General features: G+C 33.1%; 1 protein-coding gene across 4 annotated transcripts; it reads right to left on the reverse strand.

The window, feature by feature from the left end:
- Positions 1-10,537: 10,537 nt before the first annotated feature.
- Positions 10,538-21,540, reverse strand: LOC115971530 (rop guanine nucleotide exchange factor 14). 4 transcript variants are annotated; one of them, XM_031091505.1, is made up of 9 exons: positions 21,197-21,535; positions 19,165-19,362; positions 14,846-15,235; positions 14,113-14,267; positions 13,950-14,024; positions 13,588-13,857; positions 12,298-12,645; positions 11,618-12,000; positions 10,538-10,807 (listed from the first exon to the last, which is right to left on the reverse strand). In XM_031091505.1, the coding sequence occupies exons 2-8, from the start codon at positions 19,238-19,240 to the stop codon at positions 11,626-11,628; spliced, it is 1,689 nt and encodes a 562-aa protein (XP_030947365.1). In that variant the 5' UTR covers positions 19,241-19,362; positions 21,197-21,535; the 3' UTR covers positions 10,538-10,807; positions 11,618-11,625. The 4 variants fall into 4 exon arrangements, with proteins under 4 accessions (XP_030947365.1, XP_030947366.1, XP_030947368.1 ...); XM_031091506.1 differs by lacking the exon at positions 10,538-10,807 and adding an exon at positions 10,818-11,369; XM_031091508.1 differs by lacking the exon at positions 10,538-10,807 and having other exon boundaries at positions 11,418-12,000; positions 21,197-21,540.
- Positions 21,541-21,930: the final 390 nt, after the last annotated feature.

The following is a 21,930-nucleotide window of genomic DNA, read 5'->3' on the forward strand; positions in this document are numbered from 1 at the left end:
CCTACTGCTAATACTTGGAGTGATTGTGATAAACACTCTCTCTCTCTCTCTCTCTCTCTCTCTCTCTCTCTATATATATATATATATATATTGCTATTTGTCTATAACTTGGATTTTTTTTTAAAAAAAATAACCATTGGACATTTTTTTATTGAAGGACTCAAAAAATTTGTAAATTCTTTGATTACTTTCTTTAAAAAATTTTGTTGACTCCTTCGTCCTTTCCTTTAAATATTTTGGAAAAACAAGATTATTTCCAATAAAATAAAAAGTAAAAAAGAAAAAAAAGAGGACTAAGATGACCATTGGAAAGGAAAAATTTTTAGGAACTTACGGAGTATAGAGAAAAAATATTTTCTTTCACATTCATAGCGGACATTATCATGAATTTAATAAATGGATCTTACCATGAACTTGAAAGAATGGAGCATTATTTTCCTTGGAAAGAGGGTTTTATGATAAAATATGATTCTTTCCTTACAAATATAACCTTACAAAATTTTTTTACTGTTGGAATAAATAATTTCCTTTTAAGAATTGATAATTGATTCTTCCATCGATTTCCTATAAAAATGTTTATCGTTGAAATAAAAGTCAGATCTCAATTTTTTTTTTTTTTTTTTTTTTTTTAAGTATCCTAAAATCTATAAATAACTATATCACAGTTCTCTTATTTTACTCACAAAAAAATCTCTCAAATTCAATCTCTACCTAGACTATTCTCAATATCTCAAAAAATCTCTCAATTACCTTTCGCAAGTTATGTTTTGAAATGGAATCTTATTTAAAATATTTCAATAAAATATTAAATAGATGCTTATGCTTTTGAAGTACCCTAAAATCTATAAATATTAAAAAAATGCTTCTGCTTATGTATTTTATGAGCGTTTTTATTATTATTATTTTTTTACATGGGTTCACATTTTTTATGAGGAGTGACGTTTGTATCCCGTGATTAGTTTCACTAGACACGTTGAGATATAGACACGTGTCCATATCTTAGTATGTCTAGTGGAACTGGCCATTAGACACAAACCTCACTCCTCATAAAAAAAAACGTGAACCTATGTAGAAAAAAAATAAAACGCTCATAAAAAAATGAACCAAAGTAAAAAGTAGAAGCATGTATTTAATATTTTATTGAAAAATTTTAAATAAGATTCCATTTCAAAACATAACTTTTAATGCTCACCTACCTACCAAAACATCACAGACAATCACAACCGTTCACTAGCAAACTCTCTTACCAAACCCTAAATATAAATCTCACTCTTTCTTCTCCACATTCCTCTCAAGACGTGTCCATATCTTAGTGTATCTAGTAGAACTAGCCACTGAACACAAGTCTTACTTCTCATAAAAAACGTGAACCTAAGTAAAAAGTAGAAGCATGTATTTAATATTTTATTGAAATATTTTAAATAAGATTCAATTTCAACACATAACTTCTAACACTTTCCTACCTACTAAAACTTAACACACAATCACAACCGTTCATTAGCAAACTCCCTTACCAAACCCTAAATATAAATCTCACTTTTTCTTCTCCACATTTCCCTCAAGACGTGTCCATATCTTAGTGTGTCCAATGAAACTGCCATTGGACACAAACCCCACTCCTCATAAAAAACGTGAACCTATGTAAAAAAAATGCCCATAAAAAACGTGAACCTAAGTAAAAAGTAAAAGCATGTATTTAATATCTTAGATAAGATTCCGTTTCAAAACATAACTTTTAATGCTCACCTACCTACCAAAACTTAACACACAATCACAACTGTCCATTAGCAAACTCCCTTACCAAACACTGAATATAAATCTCACTCTTTCTTCTCCATATTTCCCTCAGGCTGCCTCCAAAAAAAAAAAAAACTTATCTAAGCCTAGACTATTTGAGAAAGTTGAGGTCAAAAGAGGTACAAATAGTTATCCCATAAAGCATTTGTGGAGCAGTTGTGGTGTTGCTAATGCTACTCGATCAAGAATAGCAGCTATCAATGGGAGTGTTAAAAATTTTCAATAGAAAATTGGTATCAATCTGAAATGGGTTTTCCATCCGAAAAGTCCAAAATCAGCCAAAACGTTTGAAATTGACCGAAATGGTCTAGTATTTAATTGGTATGATTTAGGGGGGTCACCATATCGGTTAGGTCATCAGAACGATGTATTCTGGATGTATCGACCTGAATGTTATGAAATCAACTTCCTTGATCACAACACCTGAAAACTGATCACTACAATACCTCATGCACTCCCCACACCCCTCAAAATTCTCACGTTCCTTCATGCACCTCACGAGTTGTCCAACTCAAGTCATAAGCCTCCATTGGTGGTTCATCCTTCCATGACATCATCCATGACGGCATGATATCACGTGTCACACTTTGATCAAGCCACGTCAACCCTTAGACTTGAACCAAACCAGTTCGGACACAAATCCGACACCCTGATCCGATCAAACCTGTTGCAAGAACTTCTTCATAATTAAAGTTGTGCCCTTTTTACCAAGATTATGCAATTGCTATTATTTTGTGTCAAAGCTTAAGGTGTTGAGTCTTCAAAGCACAATCGTGTAAAAGGAAGCTTTGGTTCGTCTATTGGACAACTTGAAAAATTTGGAGGTGCTCAATATATCTCATTGCCTCTGTGTAATAGTTCAGGACTCTACAAGCTCCATTACAGTGTGTCGAAAACTTAACATGAAAAATGAAAGATGTTTGATCAAGTTCTCGACACACTGTAATGGAGCTTGTAGAGTCCTGAACTACTACACAGAGGCAATGAGATATATTCAGCACCTCCAAATTTTCCAAGTTGTCCAATAGACGGACCAAAACTTTTTTTAACACCGTTTCTCCGATGACTGAGTACCTTTAGCTTTGGCAGATAATAATTGAATTTGCATAATCTTGGTCTAATTGTTTAATTGCTCTGAAGACTCAACACCTTGAGCCATCCATATGAATGAAATTGTCTAATTGCTCTCAAACTTCAAATTCTAAGAGCGAAAAGAGATCCAAACATGACTTTGGCTTAAGGTAAGTACATTTCTTTGTAAAGATGTCTTCTTCTTTTTTTTTTTTTTAATTTTATTTTATGAATGAGTTTTTTTAATTTTTATTTTTATTTTTTATTTTTTTTGTGAGCATACAAATTTCTAGCAAAAGAGTAAAAGTTTCTCATCTTTCTGGTTGTGAAAACGAGAGGTAAGTGTCATCGTCAAATAGTTTAAAGTCAAATTACATGTACAAGGCGTTAACGTAATTCGCTAAGTGATTTATTTTTATCATAATTTTTCTTTTTTTGATAAACAAAATGAATGTACTTTGTCTCGTTAAAAATCTTGCATTCAATTTAGCGCATAAAAGATTTTTTTTTTGAGAAACAAACACACACAAGAGAGAGGGAAATTGATTCTAACATAAAGGTACACTATAACTCCACTCAAAAGTCATGGTAACTTTTAAGGGAGGGTGGGACAAGTTATACTATACACAACACACTCTCTTAAGCAATGTGAGACAATTACCCATTTTTTTTTTTTTTTAGAAACAAACACACATACACACGCAAGAAAAAGGGAAAGAGATTTTAACATAAAGGCACACCACAACTCCACTCAAAAGTCATTGCAACTTTTGAGGGAGGGTGGGGTCGTGGTGTGCATTTGTGTTAGAATCTTTTTCCCTCTCCCTTGTGTGTGTGTGTGTTTGTTTCTCAAAAAAAAGAATGGGTAATTGTCCCACATTGCTTAAGAAAGCGTATAGTGTGTAGTATAACTTGCCCCACCATCCCTTAAAAGTTACCATGGTTTTTTATTGGAGTTGTGGTATATCTTTGTGTTAGAATCCCTTTCCCTCTCCCTTATGTGTGTGTGTTTGTTTCTCAAAAAAAAAAAAAAAGGTAATTGTCCCACATTGCTTAAGAGAGTGTTTTTTTGTGAATACTGAATATTGCGTAAACTTGATTATAATCTAAAGTTCTTAATTTAAAAAATAATTTCTCTCGAAAAAAAATTAAAAAAAAAAATTCCCTCATTTTTTTTTGTTATTATTTTTCGATAAATTGTTTCACTAAGATTCAACAAGCAAGGAAATTTAAATTTAAATTTAAAAAAGTTTTAGAATTTTAGGTCCCCTGTTCATCTTTAATCATGATATTTCATGAAAATATTAAAAAACAATTTTCGAAAAAACTCTAATTCACATGGATCAAAAATGAAAGGTGAGTTTTTTTAGATACCATTTTGGTCATTACATTTTGAGGTCACTATTAATTTGGTCCTTACATTTTGGTTACAATCAATTTGGTATTTATTATTTTCAACTTGCAGTAAATTTAATCAATGTTATTTTTAATCTGCAACTAATCTAGGTCCAAATTTGGGTATTTTTTTAGTTGCTAAGTTGATATGTGTATCTACTTTTTTTGAGATTGGTTGCCAAGAAAATGCAATAAAAGCTGTGATTTGATGATAAAGACTAAATTGATTACAAATTAAAAACAACATGAACCAAATTGACTACTTCCAAAATGTGAGACGAAATTGACAATGACCGTAACTAAGGACCAAAATGTTATTGTCGCCTTTTAAGTTTTAACTAAGACTAAGAAAATGTGAGGATTTAAATTAAGTTGTTTGATACACTTCCTATGATTCTATAAATAACGTTCTACGAGTAACCCATTTATGCGGTACGGGTCCAAAATATATGGGTTTCAAAGATTTCGAAATAACAAGACTTCTTTTCATCCCAGGAATATGGTTAGGAAAAATTAGTTTTAAAAATTAAAACTCCTAAAAGAAATTACCAACATTTTAAGATTGAAAATTTTTGACATTTAATATTTGTATGACAAGGTGTAGCTTATAAATTATAAGGTTGTTTTTGGCCAAATGAAGTCTCTAGAATTCTTGGGGTATTTAACTATTTTTGAACTCTTTGGGTACTTGACTAATTTTTGGATACGTATGATCTTCCAAATATTGGAAGCTTTTTATCATTAACGAAGTCCAACTCTTCTAAATTGTTTATAGAACCTTCACAAAAGTTCAAATGTGTATAATTAGGAAACCTTCAAATGTTATAGAATATTTTTCCTAAATGTGAAATTTGACTTAAATTGATCTATTGACATCTTCTTCTTTTTTATATACGATGACCTTAACATTAGAACTAGAACTCAAATTTTATACATGTAATAAGGCGCAAGAAGAGAATTTTAAATTTTTTAAGGAATGGATATAGTTTAATAGACAAATCTAATCATTGTCATATCCTATTGGTCTTTGAATTGCAAACTGTTGAATTTTGTTGTTGTAATTGTATGATTAGGTTTTTTTTTTTTTTTTTTTTTTTTTTTTTTTTTTTTTTTTTTTTTTTGTATGTACTGACTGTAGGGTATTGAGCTCTTTCCTCTCCAAATGTTACAATAATTTATGTGGTTTAAATTTCTTTACCCCACTTTCATACAATGAATTAGAAGTCTCAACTTTTGCAAAAGATAATAAAAAGTGTAATTTATAAAATGATATTCAAACTTTTAAAGTGTTCATTATCCTTGAGAGAGTAAGCGAAGTTATTTAAAGAAAATTTCATTATTCAGATTATATTGTTTATTGATATTTGTGTAGACAAACATGTTATGTTCAAAATTAGTTGCAAATGCCCAATATATTTTTAGCTGCCACATTCAACATATTAATTAAGCGTAGAGAATTTGAATTAATCCCATATTATGTTTTGTTAGAACCAAGATGACTTGTCTTCTCTAACTCCTTCCTTGGCACTCAGGATTTTGTATTAGGTCCTTCATTTTGCGATGAGAGCTAATATTCTTATCTTGACATTATGTCTTCAAGTTAAATTTTTTATCTGAGCCTTGTGGTAACAGAGAAAACTGTGAATTATCTAGATACTTGTGAACTTTAAGGGCCTGAAATAAATTAAATATTGTGTAAATTTTTCTTTCTGAATTCTTTTGTTTAATGACTTTTCGCATGTTCCTATATGTTCTACTATGTGGGCTAAGAAAATCAATGAAAATGTTTCCCTGTGTATTGCATGCTTTCTTACTTTAAGCTGAGAAGATGAACTTTAATTTGTATGTTCCTTTGGGTGTTTTTAATGTTTCAATGGTCCTATCATGCCTTTAACTACCTGGTACTCGTTAAAAGAAAGCTCAAGTAGATTCAATTGGTTCTAATTGACGTCTACCCTTAAGATGAATATTGGTGCTTATCATGTTTCTATTTTTTTGTGTTGAAGTGAAAATTTGTTTTGAACAAATGAGGAACAAACGCTCTAGTGCTCGAAGCTGGAACAACATGGACTATGATATCCTTGTCAAGATATTCATGCTTCTCAATGTTATGGTTTGATTTCTGGTGTTTCTCGAGTGTGGCTTCTTGCTTGAATATTGGACATCAGACCAAGTATTGGTTCTAGCTTCTAGGGGAATATTAAATGAGCTAGACTTTAGTTTACTTAAATCGAGTTTTTTCCATAAAACATGATCTTCAATGTTATGGATTTGATTTCTGGTGTATCTCGAGTGGTCATGTGCTATGGAAGAAACTTGATTTAAGTAAAAAAAGAGCTCATTTAATATTCCCCTAGAAGCTAGAACCAATACTTGGTCTAATGTCCAATATTCAAGCAAGAAGCCAATGAAAATCCTGAAGAATGATTTAAATCTTAGTCATGGAAATGTGACTTTGATGTAGGACAACCAAAAAAAAAACTAAAACAATGGAAAAATAAAAGATATGACCTAGGAGTTAGCACCTAGGCCTTACTTGGAGTCAGCACCAAGTGGGGAAACCACTAGGAGTTAACACCTAGGGTAGACCTGGAGTCAGCACCAGACCAAAGAAAGACCAAACGGCCATTGTTTTCATTCATCAAAATATCAACTATCTCTCAAGGAATACAATAGGTTGCTTATAAAAGATTGCTAAACCCTAGTTCTAATTGGCTAGGAAACCCTAATTGCCTTATTACAAAAATAACCTTACTTCTAAATTAAAATACTAAAAGTCCAATAAACTAATAGGACCTAAAACATAAAAATACAATTGGCTTGCAAACATAAATAATACTAAATAATAATCTTCTTGTGTCTCTCGCATCATTCTCCTCTGGTTGGAGAAAACTCGACCTCGAGTTCTAAAGCGTTGAAGGATTAGGATGCTAACACGTAACACTTGCTTTAGGTCTGGAATCACCTTAGGGAGCATAGAGAAAAGAAAAACCTTAAATTCCACCATGCCAAACTCTTCTGGAATAACAAAATCAATGTGTGGAATCAACATAATCTTATCTTGAACCATTGGAAGCACTATGTTATCCACTTTCTCCACTTTAGCAAACAGTTTGTCTTCATGCACCATGGAAGGCTGATCAAAAGCAGATTCATTTGCTTCCAATATCACATCATGTGCACCCTTTAACATAATACTCTCTTTAGGCACCATCTTTTCATCTTGTTGGTCTTCAATAGATTCATTTCCTTGCACGAATGTTAAAGCAACACTTGTCGAGGCATGTACGATTGTGTCAACATTAGGCTTTGGTGTTGCTGGAGGATTCTCCACGACCAAGATATCATCATCAATGTTGTTTTCTATTGGGTTAGCAATAAGTTCATTGTGATCAAGTATCCTTGGTTTCCCAATTGAATTGGTTTGAGTCTTCTTTTGCTTCATCTGAGCAATCCTGTCTTGAACATCTTTCATGATCTTTAGAGATAATTCCTTTAATTCCTTGGTAGATAATTCCTTGATAGATTGTTCAAAAGTGCGTTGAGGATATGAAATGGGATGAGGATGAGGATTCATCGTATTTGCTTCAACTTGAAAAGTACCACACTGAGATTGGGGTAGATACTTAGCTCGATAGTATGGTGACAAATACTCATCACAATTCTTTTTTTTTTTATATCTTCCCACACATTAATGGCAGGTTCATACCTCATATAGCAAAAATATTCAAGATTCTCCCAAAACCTTTGTGCTTCTCTTAACTTCAACTTGGCATACCTAACCTTTTTGTTATCTACAAAATTTGCTTGCTCAAAGAATTGCTCCATCCCATTCATCTAGTTGAAAAAACCTCGTGAATAAGTATTACAACCATCAAAATAAGGTGCTTCTAATATTACCACGATTCTCTAAAATAGTGCTTCAACAAATAGTTGGCAGTTGGAACAAGAACTTGGGTTGCTATGATGTTCTCTAGATGGATATTTGTAGGGACTGGGCTGGTTGACAGGTTTGGATTTTGTGGGCTGGGTCTTGTATTTTTATTTTTTTTATTTTTAAAGAAAACTGGTGTTGTAAAATGTGGGCTTTAGGTTGGTTAACAAATGGGTCAAGCAAGGGTTTGTTTATGTTACTGGTGGCGATATGGCTTGTGTGACAGTGTACAATGAGTTTGTTGTTTAGGCTGGGTCAGGTAGTTTAATGGGTTTCAATTTGAGTTCTTTATTTCAGATGGGCCGATTCAAGTCGTTCCTAGTGGGAAAACACTGGGGTTGCAAATTAAAAATGATCGGGAAGAGTTTGAACAGAAAATAAGGTGCTGGTTTTTTTTTTTAGTTAAATAAAAGGCTAGTCATTGTTACCTTTGAGATGGAATCGCTAGTTTATGGAGGGATTGCGGAGGCATGGTGCTGGGCAATTGAGGGTCATGATGGCGCAATATCAAGAAGAGGATGGTGGTGGGGCTCATTGTGGTGCGATCTGACAGACGAGGGATGGCAGCGTTGGCTTTCCAATGGGTGGTGGTGTGCGAAGAAACTTCTCGAAAGAACCTGACCAGGTCTGGCTGTGGAGTTTGTTGGGTAACCTTATGGTGGCAGAAAAAAAAATACGGTGAATGAAGTTTTTTTTTTTTTTTTTGGGTGATATTTTTCTGGATTTGGATTGACTGCGACGATGTTTCAAATAGATTAGTGTTTGCTCTGATACCAAAATTGACGCAGGACAACCAGAACAAAACTGAAAAAACAGAAAAATAAAATATATGATTTAGGAGTCAGCACCTAGGCCTTACTTGGAGTCAGAACCAAGCGGGGAAACCACTAGGAGTCAGCACTTAGGGTAGACCTGGAGTTAGCATCAGACTAAAGAAGGACCAAACAACCATTGTTTTCATTCATCAAAATATCAACTATCTCTCAAGGAGTACAATAGGTTACTAATAAAAGGTTGCTAAACCCTAATTCTAATTGGCTAGGAAACCCTAATTGCCTTATTACAAAAATAACCTTACTTCTAAATTAAAATACTAAAAGCACAATAAACTAATAGGACCTAAAACATAAAAATACAATTGGCTTGCAAACATAAATAATACTAAATAATAATCTTTTTACGTCTCCTGCATCAAACTTGTTTGATTTTTCACTTCTATATATTCATAAAAAATGAGCACTTGATCTGTGCAGTTGAAAGGTATAATGTTCATTTCCTAATTTTCAAGTATAGTTAAATCATAAAGAAACCAAATATGCTTATTATGTTTCTATTTCTTTGTGATGAAGTGAAAATTTGTTTTGAACAAATGAGGAACAAACGCTCAAGTGCTCAAAGCTAGAACAGCATGGACTATGATATCCTTTTCAAGATATTCATGCTTCTCAATGTTATGGTTTGATTTCTAGTGTTTCTCGAGTGTGGCTTCTTGCTTGAATATTGGACATCAGACCAAGTATTGGTTCTAGCTTCTAGGGTAATATTAAATGAACTAGACTTTAGTTTACTTAAAATCAAGTTTTTTTTTTCCATAAAACATGATCTTCAATGTTATGGATTTGATTTCTGGTGTATCTCAAGTGGTCATGTGCTATGGAAGAAGCTTGATTTAAGTAAAAAAAGAGCTCATTTAATATTCCCCTAGAAGCTAGAACCAATACTTGGTCTGATTTCCAATATTCAAGCAAGAAGCCAATGAAAATCCTGAAGAATGCTTTAAATCTTAGTCATGGAAATGTGACTTGCTTGGTTTTTCACTTTTATGAATTCATAAAGAATGAGCTCTTGATTTGTGCAGCTGAAAGGTAAAATGTCCATTCCCTAATTTAAAAGTATAGTTAAATCATAAAGAAACCAAATAGTTAAGAATATTCTTAATTGTAAATTAACTGGTCTCTTTTGTTTGTATTCTCACAATCCAAAAGTTCATCTTATGGTTGGCCAATTTTTTTCAAAAAAGAAAAAAGAAGAAAAAAAGAAAAGCCACTCTTTTCATAGCTGTATTTTAATATTAAATGAATACAAGCAAAGTTGTACTTGCTAAAACTAACATAAAAATAAGAGTATGCTTAGATGAAAAAATAATATAACATATAGAGACACACTTAACTCAAAAGGCCTAAGCCTAATGGATATTAGTTCAATAATATTATATTAATCACTCATTCATCTATTTATTATTCAATGTGAAACTTTACTCATACGTTATCAAAAAGTAGTGTTATTTGGGATTTAAATTTTTCAGTATTATAATTGTTAAAACATGTTGATATTGTAGTCAGGATAGCAAGATCATTGGTCATTTTTTATTTGAACTTTGAAGGAAGAAAAATGTTAAATACATCACAAAGGGAAGTATTTGTTCTGCCTCATTCCACTTTTCATGGGCCAAGGGGGCTGTCTATTCTTCTTCTATTGACTATTATCACTTCTTCACGCTAGTACTCATCATTGCTTGCAGCTGTTAGCCGTTAGGGAATGAAGATTTTTGAACTTCGCACCTTTGCGTTACCTTTGCGGCTTCTCTTGCTTAGGATTTCTCACTTATGGCTGGCCACATGAGCATAAGAAAGTTTATGAGCACAAGTTTATCACAGTCGCCCTTTGTCTTCAAGCAGTGACAAAAGTTGTATGGTAATAGAAAAACTATTATAACCATGCAGCTCTGTTTTATATACGTAAATGCCACAAACACAACCTTTTTCACAACAATTAGATATCATATATTTGGTGGAGTAGTCGAGTTGTGGATTCAACTTTTTACATGGATTCATCACATTTTTGCCACCATTGGCAGTCAATCATTTCAGCAACAGTGAAAAATGTTTTGAAAAATGTTGTATTTGTAGCATTTCTAACACCCTTTACGACCAAGCAAGCCCAGTTTACTTGGCTCAATGGCAAGAATACCGTTCCTATTATTTTTGGTCCTTAGAACAAATGGGGTTCGTTACTTAGTTCCCAATATTTAATTGCTTTGTCCGTATACCATTTTGCCACAGTGAAATTAGTTTCTATCCTCCTATTTGTAGCTCCAGGCCCTTTGCAATGCCATGGATTGATTTGCGGCAGAGTTCAAGGCCTTGATGCAGCTGACCGATATATGTTGCAACTTAAGCATGTCAAAATGAGTTAGATCAGTTTGGATTTTGCTAGCAAATGTGTTAATATAAAAATATTTGCAATAGGCAATAGTGTTGCTCAATTGAAGAATTGTGGTTCCTGGTCAGTCATAACCATACACAATATATATACTTTGCTACATATTCCTGGCAATACATTCTTTGGGGGCCAAAGAAAATTTCATCTCATCAAACTTATAGTAATCTCATTTACAGAAAGAGATATTGAAAACCGTACCTTTTTTATCAAGGAGAATTTTTTGGGGAGACACTCATACAAGCCTCTCTGCTGATGCACCAGACGCTACTCCGACTAGGTGTTGCAGCCACAGAACTTGTTTTGGCATCACTATATGAAAATTCCAAATCAGAAGTACCACTTGAATTGGAGTGGCAATGTACAGATAACTTGTTCATCTCATCAGTCAGCGAGAGCTTTACATGTAGACCAACAGCTGAAGTTTCACAGAGATTTATACTGGGGAAACAATGCGTATCCACAGGTGAATTTGGATTGCTCAAAGCATCTTCCTGCAAAATATCTTGCATCCTACATAGTATGCTATAGGCCAAGTTTCCAAGAACACGGGAATACGCTTCCAGAATTGAATGCCCAATATCCTACAAGAAGGACAAAGACCCAAAACATATTTATATAAGTCATTTTTGGTAAGACAGTTTAATCATGTCAAAATAATCTTCTAGGGGGGTGGGGGAGGGGAGGCGGGGGAATTAGCAAAAGAAAGTAAAATGAAATAGACAACTGCAGTGGAAGCTAGCACAAATTTGATTGCCATTATAAAGACTACCAATAAATATAAACAGTGGACTCATAGCAGTGAAATAATTCTGGTATGCAAGAACCTAGTAGTGTAGAGATTGTCCACAAATGAGTTAAATGAGTACTCAATAACTCACCTTGCCATATTGAATTTTTGTAACATCAAGAAATGTATGAGGAAGGTTTGGATATCTGGTCTTAAGCTGATGTAGAAGGAATTCTGCTCTGTCCAACAACAACTCCATCTTGTCCATCTCAGACATTGAATCCTTTATGAAGGACCATGATGTTCGAACTGGAGATTTGCCACTAGCTTTTTCTGTAATTTTCTCTTTCCATGCAAATACAGCAGCTTCCAACTTGTTAATGGACTCAAGAGCACTGTGTTCAGATTTCAAATTGAGGGAATTGAGCATCTCCTCAGCTGAGCTTGATTCTGCAGACAAGACTTTGCAGAGTTCCTCACCAAGGCTTGCTTTCCCAGACTTTGAGTACATAAAAACAAATGCAGCAATAAGTTATAACAATGCAATGAAGATTGATAATTTTGAAAATTCATCTGTAAGTTTACAAAACAGTAATGATCATTAGAATATCTGGACAGTTTTCAAATGACCACCATGCAGACCTAGTCCCACTTCATCTTCATGTGTCAAAGTTACTTGGCTGAAACTAAAAAATAAGTTTTTTGCCTTCTTCAACTTTGGTATGAATCCCTTTTGGCATGGATCAAACTTAAGGCTAGTCTGCTTCTAGACAAAATCTTCACTAAGTTTCAGTTCATTATGGAAGCAAATTTGCATAACTTGGAAACTTGTCCATTTTTCTTTTGGGTAAATTGCAAATTACACCCTAAAGTTTGGGAGTGTTTGGATTTTATGCCCTGAAATTTTAGAATTTGGAATTTACCTCCTAAAGTTTGGGGGTATTTGGATTTTACATCCTAACGTTTTAGAATTTGGATTTTACTCCATAAATTTTGAGGGTTTTTGGATTTTATTCCCTAAAGTTTGAGGGTGTTTGGATTTTACACCCCCAAATTTTAGGGGGTAAAATCTAAATTCTGAAACGACATGGTGTAAAAACCACATCCCCCAAAATTTTAGGGGTGTAATTTGCAATTTACTCTTTAATTTTTTAATATTGGCCACAACTTAGCAAATTGTTCAAGCTCCAAACTTGTAACTTTTAGAAAGCAAAACTGGCCTCTGGTGAGAGGTACTTCAAGAAAGAAAAAATTGCAAAATATGTATCTGGATTGGACTTGAAAAATTGCAAAATATGTATCTGGATTGGACTTGAACATAGAGAAAGTTCCCCCTTAAAAAATCAGAGAGGATGCAGTTGAGAATGCTTTAGTTGAGAGAGCTTAAAAAATCAGAGAGGATGCAGTTGAGAATGCTTTAGTTGAGAGAGAACTAAATTACCTTGGGAAGAGCGTCCTTGATAACGCTTGGCACAGGCATTTCAAGCAGAATATTTTCATTGATGGATTTAGCAGCCTTGAATACTTGATGTACCACTCTACCCTGATGAAGCAGCTTCTTCCTTTCACTGTCAGAGAGACCTTTTGTTGGTACTTGAGGTGAGGGAAGCCACCATCTCTTGCTTTGACGTGCACTGTTGTTCCTTCCTTCTGCTCGGCTACCTCCTTCTGCATACCAAAACTCAGTATTCACCATTGAATCCAGCATCTCCTGTCAGATGAAAAATCAATAAGGTTAATATGAGCCAAAATAACGGATAAAAAGCTCTCTAAAATTTTGAAGGGAATAAAGAGATCACCTACAATAAGCATAGAGTCCAACTTTTGAAGGGCTGGAAGATTCATGTGGATGTCAGCACGGGCTTTTGGTGTCATTATCTGAACAGATCAAATCAAATCCAAATTACACTATAGATCAATATTAATACTGCTTTGTTCATCTAGATCCAACTGAAATCAAAAGTACCTCCAAGGTCCGGCCATTGGCACCATTTTGCTTAGCAGGAACCAACTCAACCATATAGTTGGTGGGGGAAAGTAACCAGTCCATTTCTCTTCGCCATTTGCTTTTCCTTTCTTCAGTAAGCGGTTCCAACTTCCACAACTCTCCAAAAACTGTCGCTGAAAATCCAATTTTATATTTTTAAATAGTGTAAAACAGTAGTAATCGTTCTCAAGGGTCACACTAAGAAAACAGAAGAAACTTTCTAAGGAACAGGCTGTGGTCCAAAAGAAACTATCCAGCAATATAGGCTAAAAACACATAACACATACAAAATATTAGGAGGCCAAAAATTTTAGCTTTATTGAAAAGTCTTGAGTTTGACTGCGAAAGAGTTTATAATTTCATTTCACAAAATTTCGTTTCTGATTCAAAAGCTCTTTGATTCTTGCAATATTTAGTGAAAATTCACATATTGTCTGCTCATTGGTACTTTCTCTTGCAAAACATATGAGAACATTATGTTTTCAAATGATGAAAGATTATATGCTGTTAATTCCAATATCAGTTCCCTGGTATATTTAGAGTTCTAATCCCATGAGCTTGGCATCCCCATATGATACAGAAAAGATTGTAATGCAGTATAAGTTTGCCACATTTGTGACTAAATACTAAATGCAATTGCAAAGAAATATATAAAAAGGCAAAAGGCAAATCATATTAATTCTTACTGATAAGAAAATAGTATATTTCATACCTGCTAGGTTTGTGATGGCATTAGACAATGCTAAAGCAGTGCCAAGGCCCTTGCATCCTCCAGTAATATCTTCACCCAATAACAGCTTTGCAAATTTTTCTTTCATTGCTTCCACATCTGAAAATTGAAGGGGATAAGTAGGTTTGTCTTTGACATAAAAATGTTGGGGGCTTTCTGAGAGCTCCCATTCATCCAAACCATGTTCATCCCTCTTCATTGTCAACCATTTTGAAGAAAATGATCCGAAAGCATCTTTGCTGGAAGAACAGCTTGAGTCATCATCGTCCAAGGAGTCAGTTGGACATCCATCCCCTCTGCTTGTTCTGCTTTCGTTTTCATAAGATTGATTGTTGATAATGCAACTCTCAAGGCCATTATATGTCATTATTCCTGAAAGATACCAATCATTAATCACCCAAAAATCAGGAACAAATTGAAATTAACAAGGTTGACACACTCAGAACTGAATATAAAAAATGCTTGTCTGTTCTCTAGTATCAACATTCATATGGCGCTCATCCATCTAACAAGTTTGTACCCTATGCATAAATCTCCCACCTTAATGGGGTCTAGTAGAGGTGGCATACTAAAAAAAATTATAAATGCCAATAAATACACTTAAATGTTCATTTCCAAGCTAAACAACATTGTTGAGATCCTCTGTTTACTGCAGGCATAATCATATATAAACTATTAACATGCATACCAATCTTAACACTCTCATCTGAAGGATTAATTAACACTGAATAAAAATGTACTGATTACACTCTTAGCAGATGCACAGAAGAAACAATTAGATAAGGAAATTCTGAAAGCTAGATAATTTTCATTTGTAGGAATCTTGAAACCAAATTAACGTGAGCATCTAAAAGGTTACATATTTACTTAGACTTAGACAAGTCAATTCTGAAAGAGTTATATAATTTATCTTTGATCACACGTATGAGTTTAAGAATATTAATTAACATGAGCATCTAAGAGGTTCATCCCCCCCTCCCTATGGTCCCCTGTCCTTTTAAAAGAATCAAATCAGGATCAAAATTTTCAATTCTTCTAGACACCTTTTCTTGATCCATTAGTATGATTCTGTTGAGATTCCAAAGTTCTTTCTTTTTTCTTTTTCTTTCTTTTTTTTTTTGCTAGAACCATTGGGGGTATCCCTTGACAGAATGACTGAATTAGTAATAATAATAAAAAATTAAATAATAAATAAAAACCCAAAAGGGTATCCTTTCATATATATATATATATATATATAATACACCTAGTAAGGCGGTACATAATTTCAATTCCAAAATATTTACATTCTTGTAATGTTAACTACTCTAAAATTGATTAGATTTTCTCATTGTGCAGCTTCCTTATTGTTTTGGCTAAAAATGTGTCTATCACTCAGAGATCATGGCAAATGATGGTTTAATCAGGTCGTAAGCCTTCGCAAGAAGTAACATCTATACTGCCCCTAGTTTACACGTTTATGCTCCCATTATCCGAAGGCACATCTAAATGTTTGGGAAAACAAATTGTTAACAAATTCAAGTTTTGACTAGGAAAATGATAAAATATATAATTAGTGTATTAAAAACTGCCTAGAAACCATTTGAGTCAAATATTGCTGACATAGCCCCCACAAGGTTCACACTTGAAAGTTAGGCAGGTTATCATTCAAATGTGTCCCTATGGGACAAGAGATAGATCAGAGCACATGAAAGTTTTTTAAGTGCCATTAGTCAATTTTTTTTTTGTTTTCTATCTTTTTCTGACTCACTGTCCCAGATCTGTTGGGATCATGTGCCCCAATTTAAATTTTTAGGTGTTATAGTCCCCTCTCGACTCTCATGTCATTTCAAATGAGAGTCCGTCCAAATAAATATATATGAAAGTTTCATACATGTAAGAACACATAGTTCAAATTTTCACCAAACAAAGAACAGCAGCTAGTTCAACAGTAATTTCAGAATGGGCAACAATGCTAAATTACCTAACAAATTTTGTAATTTTTTTCATAACTTGTTGAGGAAGCAAATTGTATTTATCCATCACTTTCATTTGGGAAGACCATTGATGTCACTTGTATTGCACACCAATCATGATCTATCACATGCAAAAAAATGCAAAATTTGTTGTGTCATTGGACTTATTGATCAACTAGTTTTCCATTCTTTCAGTCCACAACAAAAAGTCTCAAAAGGCACTATCAATTATTGTCATCATCTAAGGACCAAAGTCACCAAACTCGCAACAAAATTTTAGAATAGGCCCCAAAATGTGGTAAGGAAGTCTTCAAAAATCAACAAAATTTCAGATTTTGTAAAAGCACATGACAACCTGGAAAAAAGGAGTTGTGAATTTGAAAACAGAAGCTTCCTGGCCATAAAAGATTGAACTACAGCTAGAGGGGACTTTCCCAGAAACCATCAGAAAAGGACTTGATTTTGGAGGGTTTGTTAAGAACGTGGTAGGTGGTAGCACAGTTGTACTTATAATACACACACATAAAAGAAGAGCACAAAATGGAAAGGAATTGGACCATAGGAGAGAAATCTCAACAGTTCAAGCCGATACAAAAGAGAATAAACAAGCCATCAAGGCAATGACTTTTGAGACCACACCAAGTTACATCATTGTCTCATCTAGTAGATTAAATATATAAATGCTAGCCTAGTAGTAGTACCATATTATTATTAAAGGGTCCACAATTGTCAATCAAAATAAATAGTGAGAGCCGTGCAACTTCTGCGAATCTATCTTTTAAGAATTTGAAAATCTCCATCACTTTATAAAAATAAAAAATAAAATTTTTGATACTCTATTTTGATACTTAAAATTTCAAAAATGAAATAACTTGGGCACTACATCTACTGAATACTGATCTACATCTATTTTCCTATTTGGATGAGAGACAAGGATAACAAGATTCTAAAACATCCAATATTTTTAAGGATCAAATCAAACCAAGTATATCTAGAGGACCAAAATCAAAACTAACCTTATATTTAAGCAACCAAAATTGAACCAACCCCAAAAATCATGACAAATTTGTTTGTTTTAAAAATATTGGATATTAAATTCAAAGTTTTTAAATTTAAAAGACCAAAATCTATTAAATATCGAATTCAAACTTTTTAAATTTGAAGGACCAAAATCAAACTTTCCCTAAATTTTAATGATGAAAAGTATAATTCATCCAATATAAATTTTTTTTTTTTTAAATGGATTTCAAAGTTATATACATATGTGTGTTGGGAGGGGGGGGGTATCTTTTGGCATTTTGTCCGCATAATTGTTATAACCAACTTATATCAAATCATATTAAAATCAATATTTAGATAGCTCAACAAGGTTTGAAAATTCAACAAAGTTGGGGTCCAATGTTTTATTATATTGGATCTGACACAATGTGAACATAAAACAAATTTTGAAAATATATTCATATTGTATTGAATCTAAATACATCCAAATACGTGAAACATTCGATCTAAGCCTAGCTCATAAAAATTTTGATCTTTTACTCCAAATGGGAAAGAAATTCAAGAATAAAAATTTTAAAAATTTTTTATAGGTACACCACCATCAATGTCTGACAGAGAAATTAAATAGAGGACTGGTGGGCTTTCTATCACATATCCCAATTTCTTCACATTATAGAGCCCACCACCGCCCATCGTCCCATCAAATCAAACCCCCCCAGCACTTCCATTCAACAATCACCCAACAAAGAATGTAGCTCAATCCAACTATGCTTTTTTTTTTTTTCTTTTTTTTTAACCAAAAAAAAATTGATGACTTTTTTTCACATTAATTTTTACTGATTTTTATCTAAATCTATTATTAATATAATTTTTTAATCTATTATTAACAATCTGTAATATAAGCAAGTGTAAATTTTTTTTTTTTTTTTTAATTTCTAGACTTTCTCAGTCCAGTCTAGTTTCATTCTTTTTCCAAATTATCACAAACGAATTTATAAAAATTGATAAATAAATAAAAAAACTAATTTTTTGGGTCAAAATCATGTTACCTATACGACCAAGTCCAAGCCCAATACTCCTATAATATTCTATTACTTCTTTTTCAATTTTCAATTTTTCATCCCATGTGGTAGGTATATTAGACCTTAAAAAAGTCTAAAAATCTTGGGGTACGGTATAGATTTGAAATTTTTTTTTAGCATGTCATCTATCAATGCCCCACATGACTGAAACAAATCAGCATCAATCATGGAAAATTAAGTTAAATTAATAGGCATTAATATTAATAAAATTAACAATAAAAATATTAATTTTAAATTTAAAAAAAAAATGGTATGAGTGTCTTACTTTCTTGCTCGTCAAAGTCGAGGCTTATATCTCTGTCACGAGTGCAGCAAGCGAGCCTTCTTCTCATCATCATCATAAATCTTTAGTTCTATTCAATTCTTTCTGTCTCTTTCTTTTGGAATGGAAATATATAAATAAATAAAAATAACACCAAACTTTAGTATATGATTTAGCAGACAATCCCACTGCTCCACAGCCCTACAATTACATCAATCAAGCAACATTATATACTTTAATTATGTTAATGTTAATCTCGCTTAAATAAAATATTTATATAGATTTATCAACATAATGAGAGATGTTCCATCAACATTATAATTTGAAACCTTTTTTTTTCTGATAAAATAAATAATATTCTCAACACTACACATACTTATTTTAATAAGCCAAATAAGTAGAGTCACTAGTGGTGGTCCTGAGGTAAACTATGCATTCTGGTTCACAGACTCACAGTTCACACATAATATAAGTTAACCAAAAAAAAAAAAAAAAACAAATTTAAGGAATAATAATTGATAATTGCTTCATTTTTTTTTTTTTTTTGGTTCAGCTAGATTTACAATAAGGTCCCAGCTCCATGACAAACTTAAGCAGAAGTCACAGATTAACGTGAAAGAAAGCCACGTCAGCAGAAGTCAACCAGGGGTATATGACCAAACTCGTGGTAATTGGTGACTTCCTGCTAACTTTGTACTTTTGATGACGTGGCACCCGCTGACTGGTCTGGTCTGTGTAATTAGCTTAGTTGTGAGTCCAAGCTCTAATATCCCTTCAAAAATTAAAATTAAATCTGCTAACTCGAGATAATCAATGGTGGGTCCCAGAACTAATCCTTATTAAGCAGCCAAAAACACATTAAAAATAAAAAGAACCTCAATTTGTTTTGGTTGAAATCATTGTAAAACAAAAGGAAGTAATTAGGAAGAGCAATGCTAAATGTTAAAACCTTAAAAAAAAAAAAAAAAAAAATCACCATTTTTTTTTGTAATTACTTTTATGGTGTATTATCATCAAACCAACATTGTTTTCATGTAGATTTATCATTGAATATTATTTTATTTTTTATTGTGCACAAATTAAAGCAAGTCATATAATAAAAAAAGTAGTACAAAATATTAAGGCTCATGATATCTACATTAAAAATGACAACGGATCGGATTTAGGACGAATTCTTTTTATGCCCAAACCCGACCCACGGGCCCTCCCCGTTATCCAACCCAGCTGTGGATTCCAAGTCAAAACTTGTATTAAAAAAAAGGCAATTTCATTTATTGTTATTGAATTTTTTTTTAGAATAAAGGCTGGAATTATAGTTATTGAATTAGGAATAAAGAGTAACTTGTATGATGTTGAACAAAAATTTTCAGTTATAAAGAGCGATTGTGTAAGCTTTTTGGACTGACAGTCAAATCTTGAGAAATTCGAAAAAGTGCTTTACCATTTGTCAGCCTGATAATCTTTTTAAAGTCTGTAATTTCAAACTGTGGCGTACAAAAAAGTTGCAGGTAAAGTTTTAGTTTTTAAGAGGAAAAAAAAAGTCAATTTTATAGTTCAAAAGAAAAGCTTACTCAATCACTCTTTTTACTAAAATTTTTTGTATTTCAACACCATCCTACACAATAAATTTTTAACCAAAACAAACAAGATTGATGGAAAATGAATAGGGATCTGAAAAGAAGTTGAAAAGGAGCATTTCTGGTCTCCCCAAATGCCATACTTTCAGCAAATTAGCATTTTTAAAAGCAGGGGAAAAAAAGCATTGGTTTTGGCTTTTGAAATTTAAAAAGAAAAAAACACTTCAGAGTTCAAAAATCAAAACAGAAACCAAACAGTAGTAGCCAGTAGCTACCACAAGCCAGTCAACCAAAAGGAGCCATAGAGAAACAGAGAAATGAGAAAGCAGAAAGACCCAATATACATATCAATATGGTTTATCGAAAAGCATGTGAGAAATGAGAAAAATGAAAAGACCCATATAGCATATTAATCAAAGAATATGAAAAATGGAGACAGATAAGATAAACAGACAGACCTTAGTGAAGGGAAGCACAATGGTCAGGAGGAGCTAGGCAAAGGCAAAGGCAAAGCATTCTACTTCAGCTTCAATTGGAGCATTCTCAATCAGAATAAACATTTCCCCCATAATTAAACTAGGATTTGCATGTTGTACAACATAGTACAGAAAGAGTGAAGAAGCTAAGGTTTGTGAGAGACAGAGAGAGAGAGAATGTGTTTTGGGTGTTAATAGAATGAAGTGTGGTGAAGGCTATTGAAGAGGAAGATGAGATAGCACAATGGGGTTGGTGAGACAAGAAAGAAGAGTGTGCTATAGAGAAATTAAAGGGTGTATTTATTAAGAGTAAGCCTAGGTACCACAAAAGTTTTTTTCAACGTTATCATAATTTTGTCACAATTTTACTAATGACAACTCTTAAGAGAAGAAATTATAGACTCACATAGACAGTTTATTTCATTCCTACCACTTTCAACTTGTTAAGTTGTAAAATTATAATAAAATTATGAAAAATTTGGTGGCACTAAAGTTATTCATTTATCAATTGCTGAAGAAAGAGAATTTATTATCTGTGAGAGAGAGAGAGAGAGAGAGAGAGAGTGGATGTGAAGTGCTTTGGAGGCTCCTCTGAATTAACGGGACGCGCTTCAACTCAATCTTGACCGTTTGAGATGTCGGTCCTACATTGTTACTGTTTATATGGGACGGTCCAGATGTGATGCAATGCTTTTCTGTAGTTGGTGATTGGACGT

This window comes from Quercus lobata, chromosome 12, assembly GCF_001633185.2.
Source record: "Quercus lobata isolate SW786 chromosome 12, ValleyOak3.0 Primary Assembly, whole genome shotgun sequence".
Classification (NCBI taxonomy): domain Eukaryota; kingdom Viridiplantae; phylum Streptophyta; class Magnoliopsida; order Fagales; family Fagaceae; genus Quercus; species Quercus lobata.